Source organism: Rhineura floridana, chromosome 7, assembly GCF_030035675.1.
Source record: "Rhineura floridana isolate rRhiFlo1 chromosome 7, rRhiFlo1.hap2, whole genome shotgun sequence".
NCBI lineage: Eukaryota > Metazoa > Chordata > Lepidosauria > Squamata > Rhineuridae > Rhineura > Rhineura floridana.
Window position 1 is genome coordinate 3250592 of NC_084486.1, and position 24659 is coordinate 3275250.

Genomic DNA, 24659 nt, shown 5'->3' on the forward strand with positions numbered 1-24659 from the left:
AATAGAGCTAATCCAAGAATGGCCATAAATTACCCAAGATACAAAACAACAAAAATTAAGGGGCAGGCTCAAACATTTTTTCATAGGACAAATTGGTCACAGCCTTTAATTGTGTTAGGAATTCTTTGGACATGCAGCAGATGTGAGTAGCCTGTGACCCCCTCATTTTTGGCTAAATGTTAGTTAATACCAAGAAGTCTTGTTTAAGAACTGATTGATGCACTAGTTTCTTGTGCCATTTCTACAAGGATGGGGAAATGTTTTAAAAAGCTGGGGAATAAAAGGAATGTCCTTCACAATTGCCATGAAATTTGCAGCCTGGCTAATATAAGTATGTTCAGATGCATCTTTGCATACTAGGACTTCTGTCATTCAGATTAAGGCTCTGTTGCATATCCCTTAGGATAATCTGAAACTAAAAAAGGCTGTACATAAATTGTCTGTTCCTTACATCATGACTGATGCTATCCTAGACTATGATAATCAACACTTGTACTGTGATTGATGTTACGACTAGGTATTGTTTATTGTTGAATATTTTATTTATTTATTATTTGATTTATATCTCGCCCTTCCTCCCAGCAGGAGCCCATGACATTGTTTATCATATCTAAATTCAAACAGCCACACAAATTCTTTGGGGAAACGCTTCAGAGATTCTTTGACATAAATTTTCATTGCAATGAAAGATAAAAAGAAAACTTTAGCTTCACCACCCTCCCAAAACAGGAGGAAAAGGCATCTACCAGCAGTACTACTTCCTACCATATTAAGCCTTACAGTTAAGCTGACAGATGAACGCAGTTTAACTCTGCTGGGCTCATTCAGAGCATCACTGCACTGCAGATGTAAAGTGACTGCAAGTCATGGCTTCCCACCAGGAAACTGGCAATTATAGTAGGGTGAATTCTCAGGTTAACTAAGCTGCATTCCCAATAGTTCTTTGGGGGAAGCTATAGAGTTGAACGGTTGAAAATTATTATTATTTCCATTTATAGACCACTTACTATCTTAAAGATCTCAAAGCTGTTTACAATAGAATACACAAGGTACAATCAAAAACATATCAAATTAACTTACAAAACAAAATACATAAACAATATCCATAAACACATACACAAACACAGTATAAAAGCCAGAATTCACCAAGGGAATCCCGTAAGCCACCCTCCCCACTCTATGAAAGTGTCAGAAAACTGAAATTATGTTGACCATGGAGGAGGGCGACAAGCAGGTAAAAGGTTATTGCTCCCCTGGTGTGGCTTGCCACCATTTCTCTTGCCTCTCCTTCCTTCCGGGTGGGTGCTGTGGGAGCGCCCACTGGCTGTGAGGCTCCAGGACTCAAACCTCGGTGGGCCTGTGTGTCCATTGTTTTGAAGGCAGAGCATCTCTCCGGGAGTTAGGTTGTGGTCAGAGAGCAGAACAGGCTTTAGCTGGGGGTAAAGAGGGTACTATTAGTTTAGTATTGGTTTACCTTTCGAGTGACACTGTTATATGCCTTCAAGTATGGTGAACTTTTTAATGGCTGTAATACCATACCCATTTACTTCTGAAACTGCTTCTTGTTTGTCTCATAGGCTCGCATGTCCTGGGACAGAGACTCAACTGAAATGCGCTACAAAAGACTTCAGCACTTGCTTGAAAAAAGCAACATCTACTCAAAGTTCTTGCTGACCAAAATGGAACAGCAGCAACTGGAGGTAAGCTGTTGTAATGTTAAAATACAGAAATTAGATTTGCGTGTCTAATGCAGGGCATTAAAAAGGAACTTTGTACACTGAAAGGCCAGAGAGGATTTGAAATATTTTCATTGTAAAAGATGGTTGCCACTCTTAATCTGACATGAGTTCTAATATCCAGCGTTTATTCTTTGAACTCATAACTCATAGCATAAGTTCAGCCTAGACTAACATAAATTCTTTTGTGTTGGCCTACCCCTACCCACACCTATCGTTTTTTATTGTTTTCAGTACATTTCATTAAAGATTTCTATCTAAGTTTACAATAACAAACTAAAATAACAATAAATAATAAACATAAAAATGACAGACATATCATAGAATTAAAAACATAAATTAGAGGCAGTGTAAAAAAAATCCAGCAAAGACCAAACAGCAATAAAAACTAAAAAATATCTTCATCTATCCATGAAAAGATAATAGCACAGGCACCTGGCACACCTGCCAGAACAAATTCCACAAATGCAGCACCACCAAAGAGCACCTTAGGTATGATGGCCACGTAACACAGCTCAGATGGTGGAGATACCAGGAGGAAGTCCTCTGAAGTAAATCTTCATGCACGGGCAAAGCTTGATGGGCTGAAATAGGCATGGCAGTTGGAAACCCTTTCAGTTTACAAAAACTTCCTCTCAAGTAACCAAGCAAGTTGATAGTTAAAGACTCTCGTAATCATACAGTTTGACGGAATCACTGAACATCTAGTGCAGGGTTGGCAGACTGGCAATATGCAGGCCTGAACTGGCCCTGCCAAGCCTTCTCAGTGGCCTCATGGAGTACAACTCATCGGGGGGGATGTGCAGAATAGATGACCTGGGTTTATCTCCAATATGGTCTTGGGCAGACACTGGAGCACTATGCTGGAGAGGCAGATGGTCTCCTCCTTGCTCAAACACTGTAGCAATGAGGGACAATGGGGAGGAAGATACACCCTTCTCTTCTAGTGAGCAGGGTGTGACTTTTTGTATTGGGGTGTGTGAGTGAGAGAGAGACAGATAGTGTGCATATGCCAGAGAAAGTGTGAGGTGGCCACATCCACCATGGACATGCAACCATTGGAGGGTTGGCAAACAGCTAATGCAGCCCTTGGGGTATAAAAGATTAGCTGCCTGCAATCTAGTGTGTGATTTTGGTTTTTGGTTGTTTTCCCCCATGTTGCAAGCTATCCCAAGTCATATAAGAAATGGGGTATAAATATGATGTTTAGTAGTTGCATGAAATCTTTTAAGTATAAAAAAGTGTACATCTAAAGATGCTTGGCCTGTGCACCTGAATAACTCATAAGGGAGAAAAAGTATTTGACATCTTTCTGGCAACAATGAAAATCATGCAAGATGGAATTATGTGAAAACAGGAATGAAGAAGCAGAATACATAAGGAGATGTAGCATCACTGTTAAGAATTACGAGAGAAATAGCCTACATGTTGCCTTCCAGATCTTACAGATTCCCATGAGCCCCAGCCAGCATGGTCAATGGTTAGGGATGATGGAGTCCAAAATGTCTGGAGGGCACCATAGTGGCTACTCTGAATTAGGAATTTAACTGATTCAAAAAGTCTGAAAAAGGAAGTCGTTAGTTTATCATGGCATATGAAGACAGCTATGGTTTATTGTCCAAGAAATGAACTGTAGTAAGCTTCAGGTTCACATGCCTTTCACTGTGGCCACGAAGAAGAATTCAGAACCTTTCAATTCCATTTTTTTATTAGCCACAGCTTGTTTTGTCTGAATCAACCAAACAATGGTTAATTTTAAATATTGTTTGCTTGAAACAAGCTTTCACATCATGGGTTATGAAGTTGGCTTATTGCAACAAACTATACTTAAGATTAACTACATTTTGGCAATCCATGCCTTGATGCAGTTTTTGATGATGTCTAAGCACATCCATTGAGAGGAATTAATAATATTTTGGACACTGAACATTCACTATAATAAAAAAAACTTGTGCATTTCTTGTACATAATTTCAGCTGTCTTGCTGAATTGAATTGAACAGGCATTCGTTTAACACAGTATGCTGTCTCTGCAAGTGGCTAGACAATAGCATAGTAGTACATGAAGCAGGGCAGCTACAGGCATACCCCGCTTAACGTCGCCTCACTATAACGTACATGCTCCATATGCCTGTATTTCTCCAGAAATGCAGCGCAGCAGCAGAGGCTTTAGCGCGTGGGGGTGGAAATAGACGCAATCGCGCCACTGCAAATCAGCTGGGAGGCGCAATCGCAATCAGCTGACGTGGCAGTGCAGCAGCAGAGGCTTTAGTGCGTGGGGGTGGAAATAGATTCGATCTTGCCACCGCAAATCAGCTGGGAGGCGCGATCATGATCAGTTGGGAGGCACGGCAGTGCAGCAGCAGAGGCTTTAGCGCGGGGCTTTGAGGCTCTGCATGAAGGAGAGGGAAAAAAAAGTTTTACTGTAAAAGGTAGTGCTTCACTTTAAGGATATTTTCGGTTTATGTACTCGCTCTGGTCCCATTGAGTATGTTAATGCGAGGTATTACTGTATAGAGTGCTGTTTTAAGCTTTTGACAACTGGCATGGTCTTCCTGATCGTTTTAAGAATGGAGATAAAATGGTTAATATCCCATTTAAACATGTTAAATTCAATGTACTGTGCAAACATTTCCTTACTTGAGATACTACCTGAACCAATTTCTCCAGTATACTCTATTTTTAAGTGTACAGTTTCTGAAAATGCTACAGAAGTAATCAGGTGTAAAATATGCTTACCTGTTGTGTAAAGAAAGAGAAGGAAAAAATTCTTACCCTCAGAAAGGATGTTCCACAGCCATTGGGTGAGAAGTGGAATATTTTCTTAGCTTGGTGACAGCTTTCAGATCTGCACACTGAACATGAAATGCCTGTAAAAAGAGTTGAGAATCTTTTTTTACTTTTAATAAACTTTATAATTATTGTGTGCTTTCAACCTGGTTCTTAGGTTGTGCTGCACATTTGAACCTCCTTGTAGTACTTTCCCCCAATTTTATATGGTTAAGAGGTTTGGTGGATAGAAGCACGTGTATTCTTTTCTTTAAGGAGCAACGAAAGAAAGAAAAACTAGAAAAAAAGAAGGCACCATTGAACACTGCAAAGGTAAAATAAAACTTATAAGACTAGATGAGCCCCCCATTTACCAAAAACGTTTGTCTGACCACATTGAAATCTGGTGCCACAGTTCTGTATATTTTGATGTGATTCCTGTGTGTGAATGGAAAACGCTTCTGCACAGACACTGTGTGTGTGTGTGTGTGTGATGATTTTCCTTCTTGTAATAGCCCCTTGTACTTTATGGGTGCTGGTCCAGGGGGATTTCCCACCTGACATTGGAGCTTTTGGAGTGCCTGGTGGTTGCTACTGGAAGAGGAAAGTTGAAAAATGCCTGCCTAGGAAAGGATCCAATGAACCAGAATCATGCACACAGCATAACTGTTGTTTTGGTGGTGGAGGGGAAAAGATACTAGTTTCAAGCTCAGCTATGGGATAGAGAGTGACTGCCAGGAAACACTGCAGTGTGACCCTGTTAATTTTCCTGGATCACAGCAACTTACACCATCAATCCTTTTGGAAGGACTAGTGGCGGTTGGGGGGGTTTGTAGCCTGTGGATACTGCTGGGCCTAGCTTTGTTTGCTGATTGTTGCTGTAGCCTGGGCTGCTTTTTGTCAGCTTTAACTAACAGGTTGACTAAACCTTCTGCTGGAAGTCAGAGAGCCTGTCACTTGGAGACTTCTGGATGTGACTACTGTATAAGATGTTCTATGTCGGGCTCCCTTTAGAAAGTTTAGAAACTCAGAAAGTTTGGCTTGTCTGTTATGAGATGGTGAGCTGATATCCCTTTGTGTCACCATTCTGAAGCATCTATGTTAGCTACCAATTTCTTTCTGGGCCCATTCAAAGTGATGACACTGGCCTTTTAAAGCCTTAAATATCTTGTGGTGTCATTAGCTGAAAGAATGTCTCCTTCCGATGAGTTCCCATACCATCCCCAATGCTCTGGAGCTCTCTTCCAAGGAAGAGTATATTGCTTCCTTCCTGCTATATTTCTGAAGTTTTTTAAAAAAATATTTTATTCTTGAAAACATTTGGAAATTGTTGTGTTAAAATACTTAACCAACTTCTTTTCCCTTACTGATGCCTTCTTGATTTTGCTTCTGCTTTATTTTTTCAATTGTTGGGGTAATATGCAACATTGGTCATACTTTGAGTAGACCTATAGCACAGTGGGGAGGAGAGCCTGGCTGGGAGTCCAGAGTCTGCGAGTTCAAATCCCCGCTTGTGTCTCCTGGGTGTCAAGGGCCAGCTCAAGATCACCCCCACAGTGAATGGCTCAGGGGTTACGTGCCCTGCCACCTGTGCAGCCGTGGGCAAGCTGCATAGTCCCAAGCAGCCCAGTTGCCCCCCAGCTGGCAGTTGTGGACAAGGAAGGGGCTGGCTTGTGCAGCTGTGGCAAGTTGAGCAGGCCCTCGCCAGCTGGGGAGGACTAGCCTCAGAGGGAGGCAATGGGAAACCCCCTCTGAATACTGCTTACCATGAACATTCATAGGGTGTTCATAAGTCGGGATCGACTTGAAGGCCGTCCATTTTTTCATTAAACTCAATGGCCTTAAGTAACTCAAGTCTGCTGATTTCAGTGGGACTACTTGGAGTGTAACCGTTTTTTATTTTGTTCTTTGAATTTTATATATTTTTGTCAATTGGGTTTAATTCTGTGAAACAGTGTTTAATATAAAACATTTATGTAAATGAGTGTGAATTGCAAGTGCAGATATGTTCTCTAGCTGCTGACCATAATGTGGTACACCTATATTGAGATTTTAAAAAAAAGATTTAGGTGGTGAAGATACCTGACTGTCATACTTCTAGAAGTGGCTCAGTAATTAAAAAACAAATAGCTCACATTTTATTCCCTACTGGATTAAATATGCTTTGGAAATAGATTATGGTTTTAAAAAATCCTTTCTACAGGAGTTATGTAAAATAATTGCAAAGAATAATTTATAGCAGTGATTTTAATCTTCATTATTATACAAAATATAAGCATATTAATGGTTTTGTTCTAAATGCTTTGCTTTAGAATGAAAAACTAGCTGCCGGGAGAGAAGGCAAATTGGGTAAGTCTTATCAAACTCTAAAAACCTGTCTAATTTGCTCTTATAAGTTCAGCTGCTAAGGCCTGTGTAATATTTTGTTGCAGCTACCAAAAAGAAGAGAGCCAGAGAAGATGGGACATACAATATTTCTGAAGTCATATCGAAAGAGGTAAATAGCTAGGGTGAAAATCTACCAAGAGTTCTTCCTGTACCAAGGTTTTATGGCTAAGTAGGGATTTGACCCGCCCTTTTTTTCCTGGTGCAAGTTTGTCCAGGGAACCATGCCAACTCTCAATGTTTAGGTTAGGTAATATTTGCTTTAAATGAGTTGAAAGGGGAGCCCATGTTATCAAGGAGAACAGAAAAAGTTTTAAGTTGGTATCACTAATTATTTTAATACAAAGTACTCTTCCTGGTGCATTCTGAACTTTTGGTGGATATCTTTTGTTTTTAAAATACAGTAATCTCTAGGATGTGATCCACTTGCATTATGAGGTTGCATCTGTACCTGGAGGGGCCTAAAAAGTCCAGGTTTTTTTCTTCCCCTTATATGCGTTCACGGGCATGTGCACAGGCAGTGCCACAGGCTGTTGAGGCAATACACAGTCCTGGTCCTGCCTCCGTATCCCTGTTAGGGCCTCCTTTGCTATGCCCTATGACTTGCTCAGAGTTTGAGCAACTTGAACAAGCAGAGAGGGAATAGTGGATATGGGAGGTGTACACAGATCACCTCCTTCAGGAGAAGTAAGATGTCTTGGAGAAAGTGACTGCTTTCAACAGGTTCTGGACACAGAGCTTGTTTCTTGGCTTCCTGTCTTCTCTGGGGGCTTCCCAGTTCTTGTCCTGCCATCCACAATGTTTGGGTGTTGTACAGCTTCTCCTTGGGTTTGCACCTTTTGTGGTCTTTTTCTTTTCTTAACATGTCTCCTGCCTCAGGCAGGTAATCTTTGAGATGGGAAGGTAGAAGTCAAACCTTTGTTTGCTTAGTAGCGGAGAGGTCGAGCAGAGGGACCTGTAGAGCTAGGCCGCCACTGGCAAACCTGGTGGAGGTGAGGAGACAACTATGCAGTCCCTTCTGGAAAGCTTGTGTCTTCAGACCTAAAGTCCTGGACCTTCTGGAGGACCATGCTAGATGGCCAAAGCTCTGTATGTAGTGCCTTTTATACACAATGTGGCCACAGATGGCAAGTGGATGTAAATAGGCAAATCCGTGGTAGAAGATGCCTTGCTTGAAATCAGGGCAGAGCAGGTGCTTCTGGCCCGTCTTCACTGTCTTGCCCATAAGGAAGTGGTAGCGTTGCTGCGGAGCAACTCTGGGAGCAACAAGAGTGTTGCGAATGGCACAGGAGCGCTGATGGTGCTTCATTCTTCTCAGGATCCTCTCAGGCCTCCCCTCTTGCTGGTCAAAGGTTGATGTAAATTAGCAAATTCTCCAGTTAGAGATGGCTTCTCCTGCACTACAGGCCCATCTGGCCCTCCGTTACCCTTCTGCCTAACAGTAGAAGAGTTCCAACAGCAGCAGCAGTAACATTGGTAGCAATAATTGCTCATCTGGAGCAGAAAAACTGATAGTGCTTCGCTTCCCTTGCTGTCCTCTGATGCTCGCATTCTTCCGCTACTTGATTCTCCGAGACCACCTGGAAACGTGGGGCAGATGGGGTTCAGAGCCCTTGAGACCTTCTGATAAACAGGTACTGCCCTTACTCAGAAGTTTAGATCCTGGACCTTCCTGGGGGTATGGTTATCTTGCCATCCTTTTACATGTCCCACAGGGATAAAGTTAGTCCCTCAGTCCTGTCTTTCATGCCATGTCGGGGGAGACATTTGTGAACATTCAGAGGCCCTCTTCTGTGTGCCCCTGCTAAATGAGATGAGGCAAATGACTACAAGGGCGAAGGTCTTCTTGGCAGTGTCTTCCTTCCTCCCCAGAAAAGCTTGCTTAGCTCCATCTGTGTGGCCTTTTTGGTGCCAATTAAGCCTTTTAAAAAAATTCAGCCAGACCTTTCAAACTAGAATTTTAAACACAGTCTGGGCTCTCATTGTGTGAACTGTTCTTCATTTTGTCAATAAAGCTGCTAATTAATTGTATTTTCCTCTGCCAGAAAGGTGGTTTTCGTGCTGCATTTTCGTGTGTTTTTATTACCTTGTATTTTAATACTGTTTTGTACTTCATGTTTTGTAGATTGCCCAAAGCCATATAAATCCTGTAATAAAATAAGTTGCATACATTTCATAAACTCCTCCCTCCCCAGGTTTTGGCTAAGCCTTAATGAAGTTTTGCTTCCATGATATAGGTTAGTGACACAGTGTCCCATAGGAAGACAAACAAAGTGACAAAAAGTATTGCCTGAATGTGGTGAGTGATGAACACCCACATTCTTCCTCCTTATTAACTGGCCTTGTGAATGCTCGCATGGAGTAAATATCCTAGATTCGTATTAGCATGCGCAGCAGTACTCAGTATGTATGGATGTAGTGTTTGAATTTCATTCCTTGTGCTGTGTTGAAAGTGTGAGCCCTCCGTTCCCTACCGTCTAGCCTTTTAATATCCTTCTTGTTAAAAGTGCAGTGGAATTTAATGTTGCCAGGTTCATTTTAAGTTGTTAACAAACAATTTTATTTTTACATTTTCTTTTTGATAGGAAATCTTGTCAGCAGCCAAAAAAAGCAAAATTGAAAATCAGGTATATCAGCTTTGTTTAAATCTTGTTTGTAAATTTTAAGTGTCTAGGAAATATGTATTTCATATCACAACCTCATGTTCTTGTACATAAATGAGCATTGCATAGCAATCTTATTTTTGTTTCTGAAATTTCCATTAACTCCTGTGAAGATGGATTTGTAAATCATATTTAATGCCAAGTCCTTTATAAGTACTGCATTTGGAATGAAATAATTGTGCTGAATGTAGAACAAGAATGGCCTTTCTTCGTTCACATATAATCAAAATAAGTTCCTTGTTTTTGGAGTACAATTCTATCTACTTAGGAAAACCTTAACCTTTGTAGTCAATGGGACAGGACACATATAAGTGCCACAACAGGCTAACAGATTTATAGTGGCATAATATCCCTCAGCTGCCCTTCCTGGGAGCTTTGGCTTGCTCCCTAAGATTCCAGAAGACAATTTTTAAAGGCTGTTTTGTTACTATGATATGTAGGGAAGAGAGGAGAGGATTTGTTTAGATAAGGAAAATCTATCTGCAGAAATCTATCTGCTTTCATATACTGCATTTTTTGGGAAGCAACATGTTAAAGAATGCAATATAGTGAATGTTGCCGCTTCAAATGGTGCAAAGTTATGTTACTTGAATATATAGTTGTCTACATATTATAAGTTTTGTCTGTATGATATAATTGCAAGAAGTGCATGCAATTGTATATATTTTTAGATGATTTGAGTTTAAAATAGCTTTTACTAGAGACTTTTTTAAAATAATCAACATTGACTTTGGTTAACCATCAGCACTAAAGTAGCATTAATTCTTCCAAGTATGTGTTTGAAATAATTGTCTATAAAATTCCTCCTGTAGAATGAAAGCTCTCCTCCTAAATTGTGTGCAGAAGAACTCCAGAATCATGAGGACTCAAATAGCATTATCAAGAATAGATTGGCGCAGGCAGTGCGTAGCAGTGCGAAACACTTTGTTGACCCAATACGAAAATTTAATGGACAGCCGGTGCCTTTTCAGCAACCAAAGCTCTTCACTGGAGGGATAATGAGATGGTACCAAGTTGAAGGCATGGAATGGCTTAGGGTATGAATTTAACTTGACTCTAATGTCTTATTGGTCATGTTATAGAAGAATAAAAGATAATGGTATATGTGTTTTCAGTTGGCTAGGCCAGTTATGCTGTCACTCATAATATGCAAGTACAGATAACACCAACCAAATATTAGATCCAAAATCAGTCATACTTAAATCCATAAATTTCAAGGGATCTACTCTGAGTAGTAGGATATCACCCATTGACTTAAGGGTGTGGAGCAATATGGTCTAGCTGTTTCTGTGAAAAAATCACTTTAGGACAACCCTGCAGAATTCATACGCCATCCAAATGATGGCTAAAGAAGCTTTTAACCAAGGTTTGGTGTCATGCCTGACAACAATCAGCTGTTGTTCCACTTCCAATGGATATTGCTTCAGGAGACTTGAATTCTGAGTACATAAAAATGAAAGCAGATACACAAACCATGGGTTACCTGTACATCTGGAAGCTCAAATCATAGTTAACATTACTATTATTAATATTAAGTTATTCTTGAAAATAGCATTCACAAACACCCTGTGAAAGAGCATAAACTGGATTATAAACATTAGATGATTGAGATTTTAGTGAATATCCATTATTTAGGTGTACATAAAGCAGATTTTCCTCTCTGTTCAGATGCTCTGGGAGAATGGCATCAATGGCATTTTGGCTGATGAAATGGGCTTAGGAAAGACAATTCAATGTATTGCAACAATAGCGTTGATGGTAGAGAGAGGAGTCACTGGGCCATTCTTGGTATGTGGTCCCCTATCTACACTTCCTAACTGGATGGCAGAATTCAGAAGATTTACTCCTAAGGTAAAAATGTCTCTTAAAATAATATAAACCTTTTTATGAGAGGATAACATTCTGTGATAATGGGCAGCTTCTAGCCACTTCTTGAGGCATAGGGCTTTAGAAGCTGCTGAAATTGGTATGTATGTACATTAAGGATTTTTGATAAACAGTTACAATGGTGGGAGAAGAATTGGGTGCCAAGTGTGAACCTTTCACCCACTTGCCCCCTGTTCAAAGAAAGGTGGCAGTGACATGTATCAATGTGTGTTTCTTGGCAAAGGTGCTTTTGCTTGAAATGGCAGGTGTATTCATTCCACAAAATTATTTTGTGTTAGGTTTTAAGGAATGTCATTGTCTTATTTGTTAATGAAGACCATAGAAGACGTTTTGTTAATGGGCCATAGAAGAGGTGTAGATGCTGAACAGGATTGCAGGGTTTAATTAGTTAGGTTAACTTTTTTAAAATCTGACTAAAAAGATGCCTCTGATTGGAGAACACTTTGAAAATACTGATTTTTTTTATTTTAAAAAATTAGAAACTGGGTGGCAGGTGCCGTCGTAAAGAAGTATTGCCTCATCCCTTTCTCACAAGAGGAGACGTCTTCTAAGATGGCTTTACTGTGGAATACGCATGTAGTAAAGAAAAAAAAGTGCTTTTTAACTTTCAAAACCTGTCCTTTATATACAAACTTTAAAACTGGTATAATTACTTGGGTTGCTGCCCTAGTGTTTAGAGAGGAATTTTGGAGTCTTTCTTTTGTGCTCACAGGCTAGTAAGCAGGGAGACTTTGCCATGGATCACTCTGTTCTGTCTGTTTTCATTTGTTGCTGTTGCAGAGGTAAAGCTCTATCACAGCACTAAGGAGCGTTTGGTTAAATCCTGGCTTAAGATCCCAAACATACAGAGGGAGCATGGCTTTAGCGTGCCTAGCTACATCCGGCTTACTATTATGTATTACATTTCTGTCCTGCCCTTCCTCCCAGCAGGAGGAAGGTCTGTTACAGGGAAACATTTCTGAGACTTGCTTGTCATATTGTAAGGAGGGGCAGGAGGCTCTACCTTTATCGTCAGTTGCTTGGTGCAGATGCAACTCATGGTGAATGCAAATGCACTTTAAACCATGATTTTATGTCTTGGTGTTTGGCCCATTCTTAACTATGGCTAAGAATTAATGGTTGCTTAATGGTTAAGTATTAATGATTAACAAGTGGGACCTGCAACAAAACGTTAGTGTTGAGTACTTCTTGTTCATGGTTCTAGGCACTCCATTCATCTCCTCCTCCTAGCTTTGTTTCCCTCTCATACACTTAGCATTTCATGGCCACTGAGCAAACTCAAACCACCCTTGTGCATGGGTGGTGCTCACAGAAACACAGTCTGAACATCGGAAATGGAGGAAGTGACTGGAGAATTAATGGCATTAATACTCGACCATGGGTCTGCATTAGGTTCGTGTAGGATTTGGTTAACATTTTAATTTTTTAAAATTGTTTTAGGTTCCTATAATGCTGTATCATGGGACCCAGCAGGAACGGCGTACCCTGGTTCATAAAATTCGAAAGAGAGATGGTTCTCTGAATGTCCATCCTGTGGTCATTACGTCTTTTGAAATAGCCATGAGAGACAGAAATACCCTTCAGGTGTGTAAGGAAATACTGTTCCATCAGTATGGTCACTCATAGTCCCTGACAGAATTGTAATTTATGCTTTGTGTGCATTAGTGGGTCATAAGTGTTGATTATAATTGCTGGCACTAAATCTGTAAGTTGTCAGCCTTTATAAAAGATGGACAGAATAAAATTGCATCAGAAAGCCCATCACATTATACAAAGCAGGAACAACATTACAAATCACACAAATATATCTGAAAGTAATGGGTTACCTGTGATAATCATGCACTACTGAACTAAAGATGCACTGAAGACAGTTTAGATTTACAATTACTGTATACAGTGGCAATCTTTATTGAAAATGGAAATGGACTGTCTTCAAGTCGATCCCGACTTATGAACACCCTAGGAATGTTCATAGTAAGCGGTATTCAGAGGAGGTTTCCCATTGCCTCCCTCTGAGGCTAGTCCTCCTCAGCTGGCTAGGGCTGCTCAGCTTGCCACAGCTGCACAAGCCAGCCCCTTCCTTGTCCACAACTGCCAGCTGGGGGGCAACTGGGCTCCTTGGGACTATGCAGCTTGCCCAGGGCTGCACAGGTGGCAGGGCACGTCACCCCTGAGCCACTCACTGGGGGGGAGATCTTTAGCTGGCCCTTGACACCCAGGAGACAGGAGTGGGGATTTGAACTCGCAGACTCTGGACTCCCGACTCCCAGCCAGGCTGTCCTCTCCTCTGTGCTATACCAGCTGGGGCAATCTTTATTAGTTGCTCTAATTAATAATTCTCAGAAATATACCATCTATCTGGAAGCTGTGCACTTTGAGAAAACACATTAAAGCAACTTAAATGCTATGACATATGACCAGTATACTCTACTTAGGCTCAGCACAAGGAACTAATCCGCACACTATCTTTTATTTGGAAGGTGTGCACTGGACACAAATTAAATGTGTTTTAATATTTTTTCTGCACTGCACATATGTTAGAAATTTTGAACTTAACTCTTCTTTTGGAGGGGGCATTGTCTCTAATACAACACACATTACAAGAAATAAAGATTTTGAATGTTCTGTTATAAATCGTTTGCCATTTATTGGCTTTGCAAGAAACTGCAGTTTGTGAACTCTCTTTGTGTCCAGAAACAGATCAGGAAACTGCGTGAATTTATATAGCCTAAATGATTGAAGGTAGGTGATATTTAGGATTACTGAGCTGCAAAACTCAGAGCCACGTACATCCTGACCTTGTATGTATTCTGAAAAAGAATGTAAGAAAGTGGCATATAGACACTTTTTTCCTAGCATATTTTTCGAGTGTCTTTTCTAGATTATTTCCAGATCTCGCCAAAATATTGTGGTGCCCCTGCTTTCAGATTGTGGGAGGCAGAAAGAGACAGCAGGTGCATCTGGACCAAAAAACCAAAGGAAAGTTTGTTTTCTTGTGGGTAAAGGTGGTGCACACAAGAGGGGATGGTACCTCAGCCAACACTGTGGAAAAACAGGTAACGATGGGGAGAGCAGAGACACTCTGTCCCTTATGTAAGACTTCACTATTCCTTGGTCATGCTTTTATTTGTTAGGCATTGCCCCAGTGGTCATTTAAAATGCAAGAAGCTACTTGAAAAGTGATATGACTACAGGAATACCTCGCATTAACGTACTCAATGGGACCAGAGCGAGTACGTAAATCGAAAATGTCCTTAAAGTGAAGCACTACCTTTTAAAACTTTTTTTTAACTCTCCTTCATGCGGAGCCTCAAAGCCCCGCGCTAAAGCCTCTGCTGCTGTGCTGCCGCACCTCCCACCTGATTGCGATTGCGTCTCCCAGCTGATTTGCAGTGGCGCGATTGCGTCTATTTCCACCCCCACGCGCTAAAGCCTCTGCTGCTGCGCTGCGTTTCTGGAGAGATACAGGCATATGGAGCATGTACGTTATAGCAAGGCGATGTTAAGTGAGGCGACGTTAAGCGGGGTATGCCTGTATTCTACTTGCCAGTGTATAAAAGCAAATGTTAATAAGATGGCCTACGCTGCATTCAAAGAAGGGCTATCTGCTCTTACAAGTTCTAATACAACCTGTTCAGTTTTTCCATCAGCTGTACAGAGGTATTGGGTGGAACAAGGGCTTATGTATGACTTGTTTTGGAAATAACCAAGAACTTGTTTTCTCTAGAACTTCTACTGGAAATACTTGATAGTGGATGAAGGGCACAGGATTAAGAATATGAACTGCCGACTTATTCGGGAATTAAAACGGTTTAGTACTGACAATAAACTTCTGTTAACTGGAACTCCCTTGCAAAACAACTTATCTGAGCTTTGGTCTCTGCTGAATTTTCTACTTCCTGATGTGTTTGATGACTTGAAAAGGTAGGCAGTGATAAATTGTTCCTCTGTGTTAAAATGTGCTACAGAGAATGTCCAGACTTCATGAATGTTGACAATCCCTGACAAATGGAACATGAACATGAACATATACCTTCAGCAGAGGAGGGTATTCTCGCATAGGTTGTTCCTGCCTCTGTCTCTTTCTCCAGCAGATAGTTATGTTAACAGGCATTTGCCTCTCCTTTCTCTTGGAGGAGCCTCTCTTCACTGCGGTCCTGCTTAGCTCCAAAGCACAGTGAAGCTCTGTCACATAGCAAAATAGTCTGATTTTTCTTTCCCACCCTTCTGTAGAGTAGTTAATATAGGACAGGAAGGGAGTTGGAAGATATTCTTGGGCTGTAGTTCTGGCAAATCATCAAAAAAGGACTACCCAGCAGTTTGTAGCCATATTTCCTTCCTTGACCGGAGAAATAGCCCATCTGACTCATGGGCTGTAATGGTGCTGGAGTTGATTAATGGTCAGGCCCATACAAGAGGACAGTGAATGAATTGTTGTTAGGGAACCAGTTAGGAGGGCCGCTCTTAGGGGTCTTTAACTCTGTATTCTGCCTCTCTTTTCCTGTTTTAGTTAAGCTAATATTTGATCCAGTCACTGCAGTTTTTCTTAAAATAAAATTTTCAGGAGGTATATTTACCCAGTTTTTATCTTTTGGATTATGTTATATCCTGAAACTCGGGAAGGGGGCTTTGCTTTGTTATACAGGAGAAGAAGAGGCAAAAACCTATTAACATCACCCTATGTTCTGGGGCAACTTTTGCAAGAATATATTGGCCATCTACAGAAGAATGAATCCTTTTTCCACATTCCAATGAATGCTGCTTGCAGGCATTTGGGTGTCATGTGAATGTTAACTGAAAGATCTATGCTTTTACTGCATATGCAAGGGAATTTATTTTAGGTGAGAATTCAGTGTTTTGAGATGTAACAGAAATTTGATTATGATTCAAGATAGGCTTGAAAATTATTGAATTTCAAGGATGGGGTGGGTTGTCAGACTTTTGGCCAGTTTCAATGCCCTGCATTCCTCTTTGGCCTCTTAACAAGCAGGATAAATTAGGGCAGAAGTGAATGCATGCAAAGTTGGATAAACTGTACTGGTTACACTTTTGCTTTCTTCAGCATATCATCCATTATTAAATTTATCTTCCAATTTTGTTTTTTTTCTACCATAGCTTTGAGTCCTGGTTTGACATTACTAGTATTTCTGAAATTGCTGAAGATATTGTTGCTAAAGAAAGAGAACAAAACATCTTACATATGCTGCACCAGGTCTGTTTTCATTGCTTAAAATGAATTAATCCCCAGACTAGTAGCCCTGCTAGTCTGTCAAAGCAAAAATACTTGTAACAAATTTATTACAGCATGTAAAAATAAAAAGCTAATACCACAAAAAATGTGTTACTCTTTAAGGTGCCACAACACTCTCCATTGTTTAAAATGAATTTGTTTTTCATCCTCTGGAGTTCTTTTTCTTAAAGTATTTTAGCATACTGCATTATTGTGTATATATATGCACTCCTGGGTAGCCACAAAGTCGCATACCTTTAGTGTTCATATATGTCTATCCATATATCGCTGATGAACAGCATGTTTGCCCAGAAATTGGGGTGACACTGTTTTTTCCCTTTCCTTGAAAATATTAGCTTTTGCACCCAGTACCTGAACCTTTGTTGTCACTTAAGTTTGGAATCGACTGTGGGAGTGTGGGAAATAGTATCTTCCACAGTGCCTGTAGGGCTGGTTTCCATCAGAGATGGAGAATAGATTGTGGTTTGAAATGGGAACGTTTTGTCTTGCACAAATGCAGATAGATTTGAGCTGCCCAAAATAGACTGGTAATAGACTGTTTTCTCCATCTCTAAGCAGAGCATAGGTGTGTTTATAAATGAATTAACCCATTAGCATCCTTGGGAAAATGTGTGTTTCCCCCAACACCTGAGGCCAGTTTGACAGCTGTCTTCAGAAGCTCTTTTCAAAGTGCTGTGTTGCACTGAAAGGGGCTTTGCAGGCACCATCAATCAGCTGCAAGCACCCTTTTAGTCAATCCCTGTAGGGCAGGAAGGTGTGGTCCTTGTGGACCAAATGGGGAGGCCTGGTGGCCTTTAATTAGGCCTGCAGGCTGGAGGTTCCCCACCCCTAATCTAGATTGCAATGCTTCCAGATTCTTTGCATAATTCACATTTTTGGTTTTTGAGCTATTATGACCCTCAATAACAAGATACAGAATATCCTGTATGACCCTTCCTGTACACAGATATTATCCACTGAGGTTTTGCTCCAGGTGCTCAGAGGCCTGGTGGTGGCTGCCATAGGTAGGACCTTTTGTGATGTGGCACCCCAATTGTGAAGTACCCTCCCTAAACAGATTCAACTGGCAATTTTTATTTTTTTGACACTAAATGAGAATGGTTTGATTTAATAAAACTTTGAGCTTTAATTGTAACAGTTGTAAAATGTTACTAATTTTAATGTGTATTTGTATTGTATTTTAATTTGGTCTTAACCTTAATTTTGTGGGTGTGTATACTCACGCACACGATTTCAGGTTTTCATAAGCCTCTTTAAACTTTGGTTTGATTAAAAGTGAGCACCAAGCAAGCAAATAAGATACTGTACAGTGTCACAAATCACAATTGTAGTCAATATATATGCTTCTTTATATATATAAAAAAAGTATTTGTTTCAAATCTATGGCTGTGTGCCAGAGGCCTGAGCCAGATCGGGCCTATTAGGGACTTGAATGCCAGACAAGTTGGATTCAGACAGCCACAGGTTGCTATGGGTCAGGTTGGATGACCCAGAGCAATCTGTGGCTGTTGGGGTAGGGCATCAGGCAAGACGGAGAGACAGACAGGGCGGTAAAACACTGTGAAAAGGCCAAGAGCTACCTCAGATCCAAGAGAAAGTCCTGCTTTCTGCCTGCCTGAAACTCTCCTTTCTGCTAAGGAGTGATTCTTCAGGGTGTGGCTGATGCCCTGCTCTGCATCACCATTCGGAATTGTCCCCTCCACCCAACAGTTCGATTTTGCAGTGTGTGGGTGATGTTCCTCAAGCAGATTTTTGTTGGCAATGCTCTGCAAACAGCTTTCCTAACAGCTGTTCATTGACGTAGATTCTACAGGGTGCTGCGATGCCTCTCCCCCTCCACAGATCAATGCCTCCACTGAGTGGGAGGCATTGCAGTACCCTGCAGAACTGATTTTTAGATTGGGAGGGGTGACAGAGATGCACAATCTCTTTCCCCCGACCTTCTGGCTATGTTTAATTAGGGTTTTTAAACCCTAATTAAACATTAGTCCTGCCCCTAAACTTATTTGGGACTTGATCTGGGGTGGAGTGGTGGTCCCCAGGTCAACCTACAGCGGTTGACCCAATCCCTCCCCCCCAGATCAGAGTCATGAGGTGCGTAAGGAGGGCTGTACACAGCCCTATTTTAATCTAACCTCAAAAGTATGTCCTGTAATAACCTGGTCTATAATATTTAGTCAATTCCTTTTCCTACTTTTCCCTTAATATAGCTCTTCATAAAAGCCCATTTACTTAAAACAGGGGTGGCTAACTTCTTTGGGGGCCAAGAACTGCATTTGACCCATGGTCAGCCCTCTGGGGACCATATGTCAGAATGGGTATGAATGAAGTATAAATGTGGGCATGGCCCTTTGTTTTGTCTAAAGGACAATTTGCAGGGGAAGGGGGGGTCACACAAACCTTTTGGCATTACAAAATCACATCAGGATCCATAGGAGTAAGTTTTTTAAAAATGGTTCTTTTAATGATGAATTTGGGGGGTTAGCTCTTGGGCACACAGTGGAGGGCCAGTCATGATATCACAGCAGGGTGCTTGTAGGAGCAATTAAAAACTATTAAAATAATACTAATTATAATTCTGGAGGTGGCCTATGGGCTGTGGGGTTAGCCATCGCTGATGTGAAACTTCCTTGTGATTCTTCTGGACTGGATTTTCATCTGTCCTGCTAATTGAATCACCACATCTACTGGGCTCCATGGTATGTGAGAGTATATCAGGGTACAAATCCAACCTTTTTTTTGCAGCCATGCATAATAGTTCATAGTGCTCCTGTCTGGTGCTCTGTTTAAGGAAGGTTTTTGAGTATTCTCTCCCTCATGCGTAAGGGATCTGCCCAAAGCCATTCTCTGGCAAATAACAATAACTGTATGGGAAGAGAGGTGGAAAGGTGCAGACCCCATGCAATGCAATCTTGGTATACTGGTGAATTCCCTACCGATGTGCTTAGTGTTCTCTTATTTAAGATACGTATATATATATATGATTTTTTATCTCTAGATCTTGACGCCTTTCTTACTGAGAAGACTGAAATCAGATATAGCTCTAGAAGTTCCTCCCAAGCGCGAAGTTGTGGTCTATGCACCTCTTGTAAAAAAACAAGAAACCTTCTACAGTGCCATTATAAACAAGACAATTCAAAAGCTGCTGGGAAACAACCAGGTGCGTGCTGTGGTGGCCTGTCACGTGGCTTATCCTAATCCTATCAGCCTATATTTTGGCCTTGAATCAAGTTTATTTTTGCCTGTACGGTTACAAATAGGATTCCTTATTTCTGAATACGTCTGTGTGTGTTTTTTTTAAAACAAATAAAATATTTATTTATTTATTTATTATTTGATTTATATCCTGCCCTTCCTCCCAGCAGGAGCCCAGGGCAGCCAACAGTAGTGCCATATATGACTATGTGACGTTCCAATGAATGAAACACTAGAGCAAATGTTGTCAAAAATTTAAGATCATATTCCTGTAGAGGTTTGAGCATCTTGGTATGGGAGGTGTGAGTGTTCTTCTGGTCTTCCTCCTCCAGCCCAGCTTTGTGCATATTTTTATTAAAGAAAAACCCAAATGATGCCTGTTTCATTTATTGTGTAGAGCATATGAAAGCTCCAGTATGCTTTTTGGTAGTTGAACAGAGCTAGAAGCAAGCTTATTGTATGTAACCTATTTTTTATTCCACGGCTGCTTTTCCCCTCAAAGGGTAATGGTCAAGTGCAGCAGTAACAGCTACTATTCCATTCTTTAGGAAGAAGTTGTTGAGCTAAGCTCTGCAGGCCGACCAAAGCGACGCAGTCGGAAGGTGGCTAGTTATCGTGAACTTGGTGAAGATGATTTCCCTGATCAACTGGAAGAAATTATGAGTAAAATGCAAGAGGAAGTTGAAAAAGAGAGGTACTCTCCGAAACATGGCGGGTCATGTTACAGTATGTACTTGCACCTAAACAGGTAGCATGTAGAATGAACATCATAGCAAAACCTTTGAGGATAAGTTGTTTCTATAAAATGTGGTGATGTGTGGATGGCAAAGCAGTCCTATACTTGCCATACGCTGGATTTAGAGAGAATGCCATTAATATGCCAGCACAGTGCCTGCCAAGTCCTGTGCCCCCTTAGCCTGGGCAAGCAGAAGGAAATGCTAAGCAACAAGATAGTCTTACGCTGAATCAGATCACTAGTCCACTCTGCGCTTGGTATTGTTATGCTGACTGGCAGTGGCTTCCAGGCTTTCCAATGGGCATCTTTCCCCTCCCTGCCTGGAGATGCCGGGAATTGAACCTGGGACCTTCACCGTGCAAGGCAAGGGCTTTGTTCCTGGAGTTAACTGAAATCTCTGTCACAGCCCATGACTGTGTTTGTGATGATTCTCCTATGACACCAGGGGAGGGAGGCAGCTTCTCATACATACTGACATTGCAGTACCCCCCACTTCATCAGCCCCTGTGGCTGCCGCCTCCACAGGGTATGGGGTTGGGAAACAAGAAGGAGCTGTACTGTGAAGCACGGGGTGACATATCTAGCCAAAATAATGCCTTGGGGAAGAAAGAGGGGGAACTCACAAACGTCAGGCCCACGGTGCATACACCTCAGAGCAAATCACTAACCACTGGGCCACAATAGCAGATGCAGAGGGACATAGGAAGCCACTCTGTCCTGAGTCAGACTGTTGTGTCTCTACATCTCTACATTGGTTCTTTAGTTTGGCTGTTGGTCCATCTAGCTCAGTACTTTCTACACTGACTGGAAACAGGATTACCAACGGGGTTCTCTCCAGCCCTGGAGATGCCGGAGGTTGAACCTCGGACCTTCTGCATGCAAAGCAGATGCTGTACCGCTGAACTATGGCTCTTCCCCATTGGGCACCTCATGGGGCATTTGTTTCACCACCCCACACACACACAGTCATAGACACCAGGGGCTGCAGGAGCAACCCTTTCTCATTGGATCTCTTACATTTTACATGCTCGGGGTTCCTGGTTGAATCCAGAGGACAGCCTCACATATTAAGAAAAGGAACACCTGAACCATTCAGCAGAAACACTGCATGGACCAGTAGCCTAGTTCCTTCGTGGACCAACCAGCCATTTTAGCCCACCCCTCCCCAAGCAATTCACATGACCAATCTCCCGTTATTGCCAGCAAGACTCGCAGCCCTTCCTTATTCCACACCCAACATCCTATTCTCAACTGACTGACTTGTATATCCCGAGGCATGTCCCCTTACAGTGCAAGGGACTTGAGTAAGCATAGGCTATGTGGGGCAGTAGCCCCTCCATTTTTATCAAGCTGCCTACTACCCTCTACTTCAGCTGGCCATCTTGAGGCCAGCTGAATTGTAATCCTACTGGGGTGGAGGGAAAGAGATGCCTGTCTACCACTCCCCAACAACAAAGGGGTGCAACTTTGTGCAAAGAGCCCTTTCGCCAGAGTTCCCCCTTGTGAGCTCCAAGTATGATGACACCAGACCAGAGAGAGGTAGCCCCATGCCATATGCCTGTCATCTGACTTATGTTCGGTCTGTGTGGAGTTCATATATTGGTGTTGGCATGCTGTGATTGGGTGTGCCTTGCACCATATCCTATGTTTAGTCATTCTAGTGTGGGGGCCATTACACTGGTTCCTAAAACTTCTCAGCCAGCAGATATGGAATATAGGATTGCAAGTTACAGTATATCAACAATGTCTGTAACGCAGAGAAATCTGGGAAGTGTGTCTTGAAGCGTAATGTTCTTTCAGCCTTATATTTAAGAACTTGCGTGTTAGTCAGCGGTGGCCAGGAATTCCATGCAGGCAAGTGAGGCGGCTAGCTGAGCATGGCAGTACTCTCCATCCCTCCTCTGCCAGTCCACTTGGTTTCTGTCCTTACAGCAGAGGAAGGGAAATCTGTCATCGGCCTGTTTGGTAGAAGGCATTTTTTACTATCTTGCTAAGAAGTTAGTATCCTGTTTCTATGCTGGCCACCAAGGCATGGCTTCCCCTCCTCTGTGGCTAGCATGAAAACACTGGCTGCTAATAGGATAGTATCTTTCATGGGCTTATTTATAAAGCTGTACATTAGCTGGGTTCTATCTGTACTTGAATTGCAATTTTATTCTGTGTTGTTTACAAATTCAATTGTCGTTTGCAAGGCCAGTAATAGAAATGAATATGCCTTTGGATTCAGAAATCAACCTGAAGTTGCAGAACATTATGATGTTATTAAGGAAGTGTTGTAACCACCCATATCTTATTGAATACCCACTGGACTCTGCCACTCAGCAGTTTAAGGTAATTTCTTTAATCAGTCACTAAGAAACTTTGTGTTACTTTCAGTGTTGCTTGAAGGGCTTTGTCTGATTGCCCTATAAACGTATTTATCTTCAGAGAACATTTCATCTAATTTGAAACTTCTCCAGAATAGTGGATGAAGAGCAGTCAAAGATGGTAGAAGAGGACTTTGAAAGAAATACAACAGCCTTTCCCCTCAGAGGAGGAAGACCTCCCTCCCCTCCCCTGCCTGAGCTTCTCTGCCTTGCAGCCACCTTTACTCAGCATGCCGGGAGTTGCTGGTGTTGGCATTGGCATAGCTACGGCATGGCTAGGGGGCAAGGTAGCTAAGTAAGGAGGCACTGGACAGGCTGTGCCACTGATGCCCACCTGAAAGTACCTCAGGCCCATTGGGGCCAGGATCATTGTTTGAGAAAAATGGCTTTATTGTTTCCTCTGATGCACCGTTGTGGCCAGTGGGTCTTTCTAACAAATAAGACAATAAAATCCCAACTTCACAGTGTTTTCCATGTCCCAGAAGTTTGTCCCATCCCAGAACCACTGTGGAAAGGAAAATTTGAACTTAACCATATGCTTCCTTGGTTGGGGGTGTAATCTTCCCACCCATTTTTTATTAACAAAACCCTGGAAATCAGAGGCAATGGCTTTTGGTTTGTTATTTTTGGGTGTCCAAACTGCTGAGCGTTGGACTTTGCTTGAGTCCAGTGGATTATTCCTTTACTTCTTCATTTCTTATAATTTTGTCCCCTTAGAGGAAATAAAAGCATTCAAATGGTAAAGTGCACTGTATTTTATATATTGTCCTTTTTAGCTGTTCACTGATGACACTATTAAAGAAATTATTTGGAAGAAGCTAAGGCAACATCTTTACAAACATCATTACCAAAAGAGCAGGGAAAGCTAGACTGTAAAGCAGGGGTGGGGACCCTGTGCCCCTCCGGGTGTTGTTGGACTCCAGCTCCCTTCATTCCTGACTGCTGCTCATGCAGGTGGGGCCCATGGTGATCAGAGGCCAACATCATCTGGAGGGCCACAGGTTCCCCATTCCTTGTGTAAATGCAGTCATGTCTAATTCAAATCTGATTTAATTTGAATATTCTAAGTTGTGTGTGCGTTCTTACATCAAGGTTGATGAAGATCTAGTGAAGAATTCAGGCAAATTTTTACTCTTGGATCGCATGCTACCAGAACTGAAAAAGCGAGGACACAAGGTATTGTTAGTTTGTGGTGCAATTAGAAGTTTGTTACTTCAACATCTGAATTAAGGTCACTGAGGAATCTTTGCTCTACGTAGGTGCTGCTCTTCTCACAGATGACAAAAATGTTGGATATTTTGATGGACTACTGCTATCTGAGGAATTACCAGTTTAGTCGCCTGGATGGATCCATGGCCTATATAGAGAGGGAAGAAAATGTAGGTGATAACTCCCTTGGAGATGCGATCCTAGTTTGTTTGACTCTTTTGATATTCCTTATACCCCACAGCAAAGAATTTGTTCAGTAGTGTAGAAAAAGGAGTATGGCCAGAGATACCAGAACGTCTCTGGCTCAATCTCTGTTGTGTCATGAACTCACTGGGGGGTGGGGGGCAGCCTCAGCCCTTCCCCTTTAGTGCTGGGATTTCTGAAAGATAAAGTGTTATATAAATGCTATGTATTATCTATCAGTTGTTTGTGCCTTAGCTAATGTTGATTTCAAGTTTAGGCA

The 24659-nt window shown here is 41.7% G+C and overlaps 1 protein-coding gene across 3 annotated transcripts in view; it reads left to right on the forward strand.

The window, feature by feature from the left end:
• The window catches only part of HELLS (helicase, lymphoid specific), a 91740-nt gene that overhangs the window by 59416 nt on the left and 7665 nt on the right, over nucleotides 1-24659 (forward strand). For all 3 annotated transcript variants that reach the window (XM_061634682.1, XM_061634684.1, XM_061634683.1), the window contains 15 exons: nucleotides 1578-1700; nucleotides 4781-4837; nucleotides 6817-6853; nucleotides 6937-7001; nucleotides 9475-9516; nucleotides 10365-10589; nucleotides 11221-11403; nucleotides 12880-13023; nucleotides 15167-15363; nucleotides 16555-16651; nucleotides 19689-19850; nucleotides 20434-20579; nucleotides 22814-22952; nucleotides 24080-24163; nucleotides 24247-24366. In XM_061634682.1, the coding sequence (XP_061490666.1) occupies nucleotides 1578-1700; nucleotides 4781-4837; nucleotides 6817-6853; nucleotides 6937-7001; nucleotides 9475-9516; nucleotides 10365-10589; nucleotides 11221-11403; nucleotides 12880-13023; nucleotides 15167-15363; nucleotides 16555-16651; nucleotides 19689-19850; nucleotides 20434-20579; nucleotides 22814-22952; nucleotides 24080-24163; nucleotides 24247-24366 (1821 nt within the window). The remainder of the gene's footprint in view (nucleotides 1-1577; nucleotides 1701-4780; nucleotides 4838-6816; nucleotides 6854-6936; nucleotides 7002-9474; nucleotides 9517-10364; nucleotides 10590-11220; nucleotides 11404-12879; nucleotides 13024-15166; nucleotides 15364-16554; nucleotides 16652-19688; nucleotides 19851-20433; nucleotides 20580-22813; nucleotides 22953-24079; nucleotides 24164-24246; nucleotides 24367-24659) is intronic.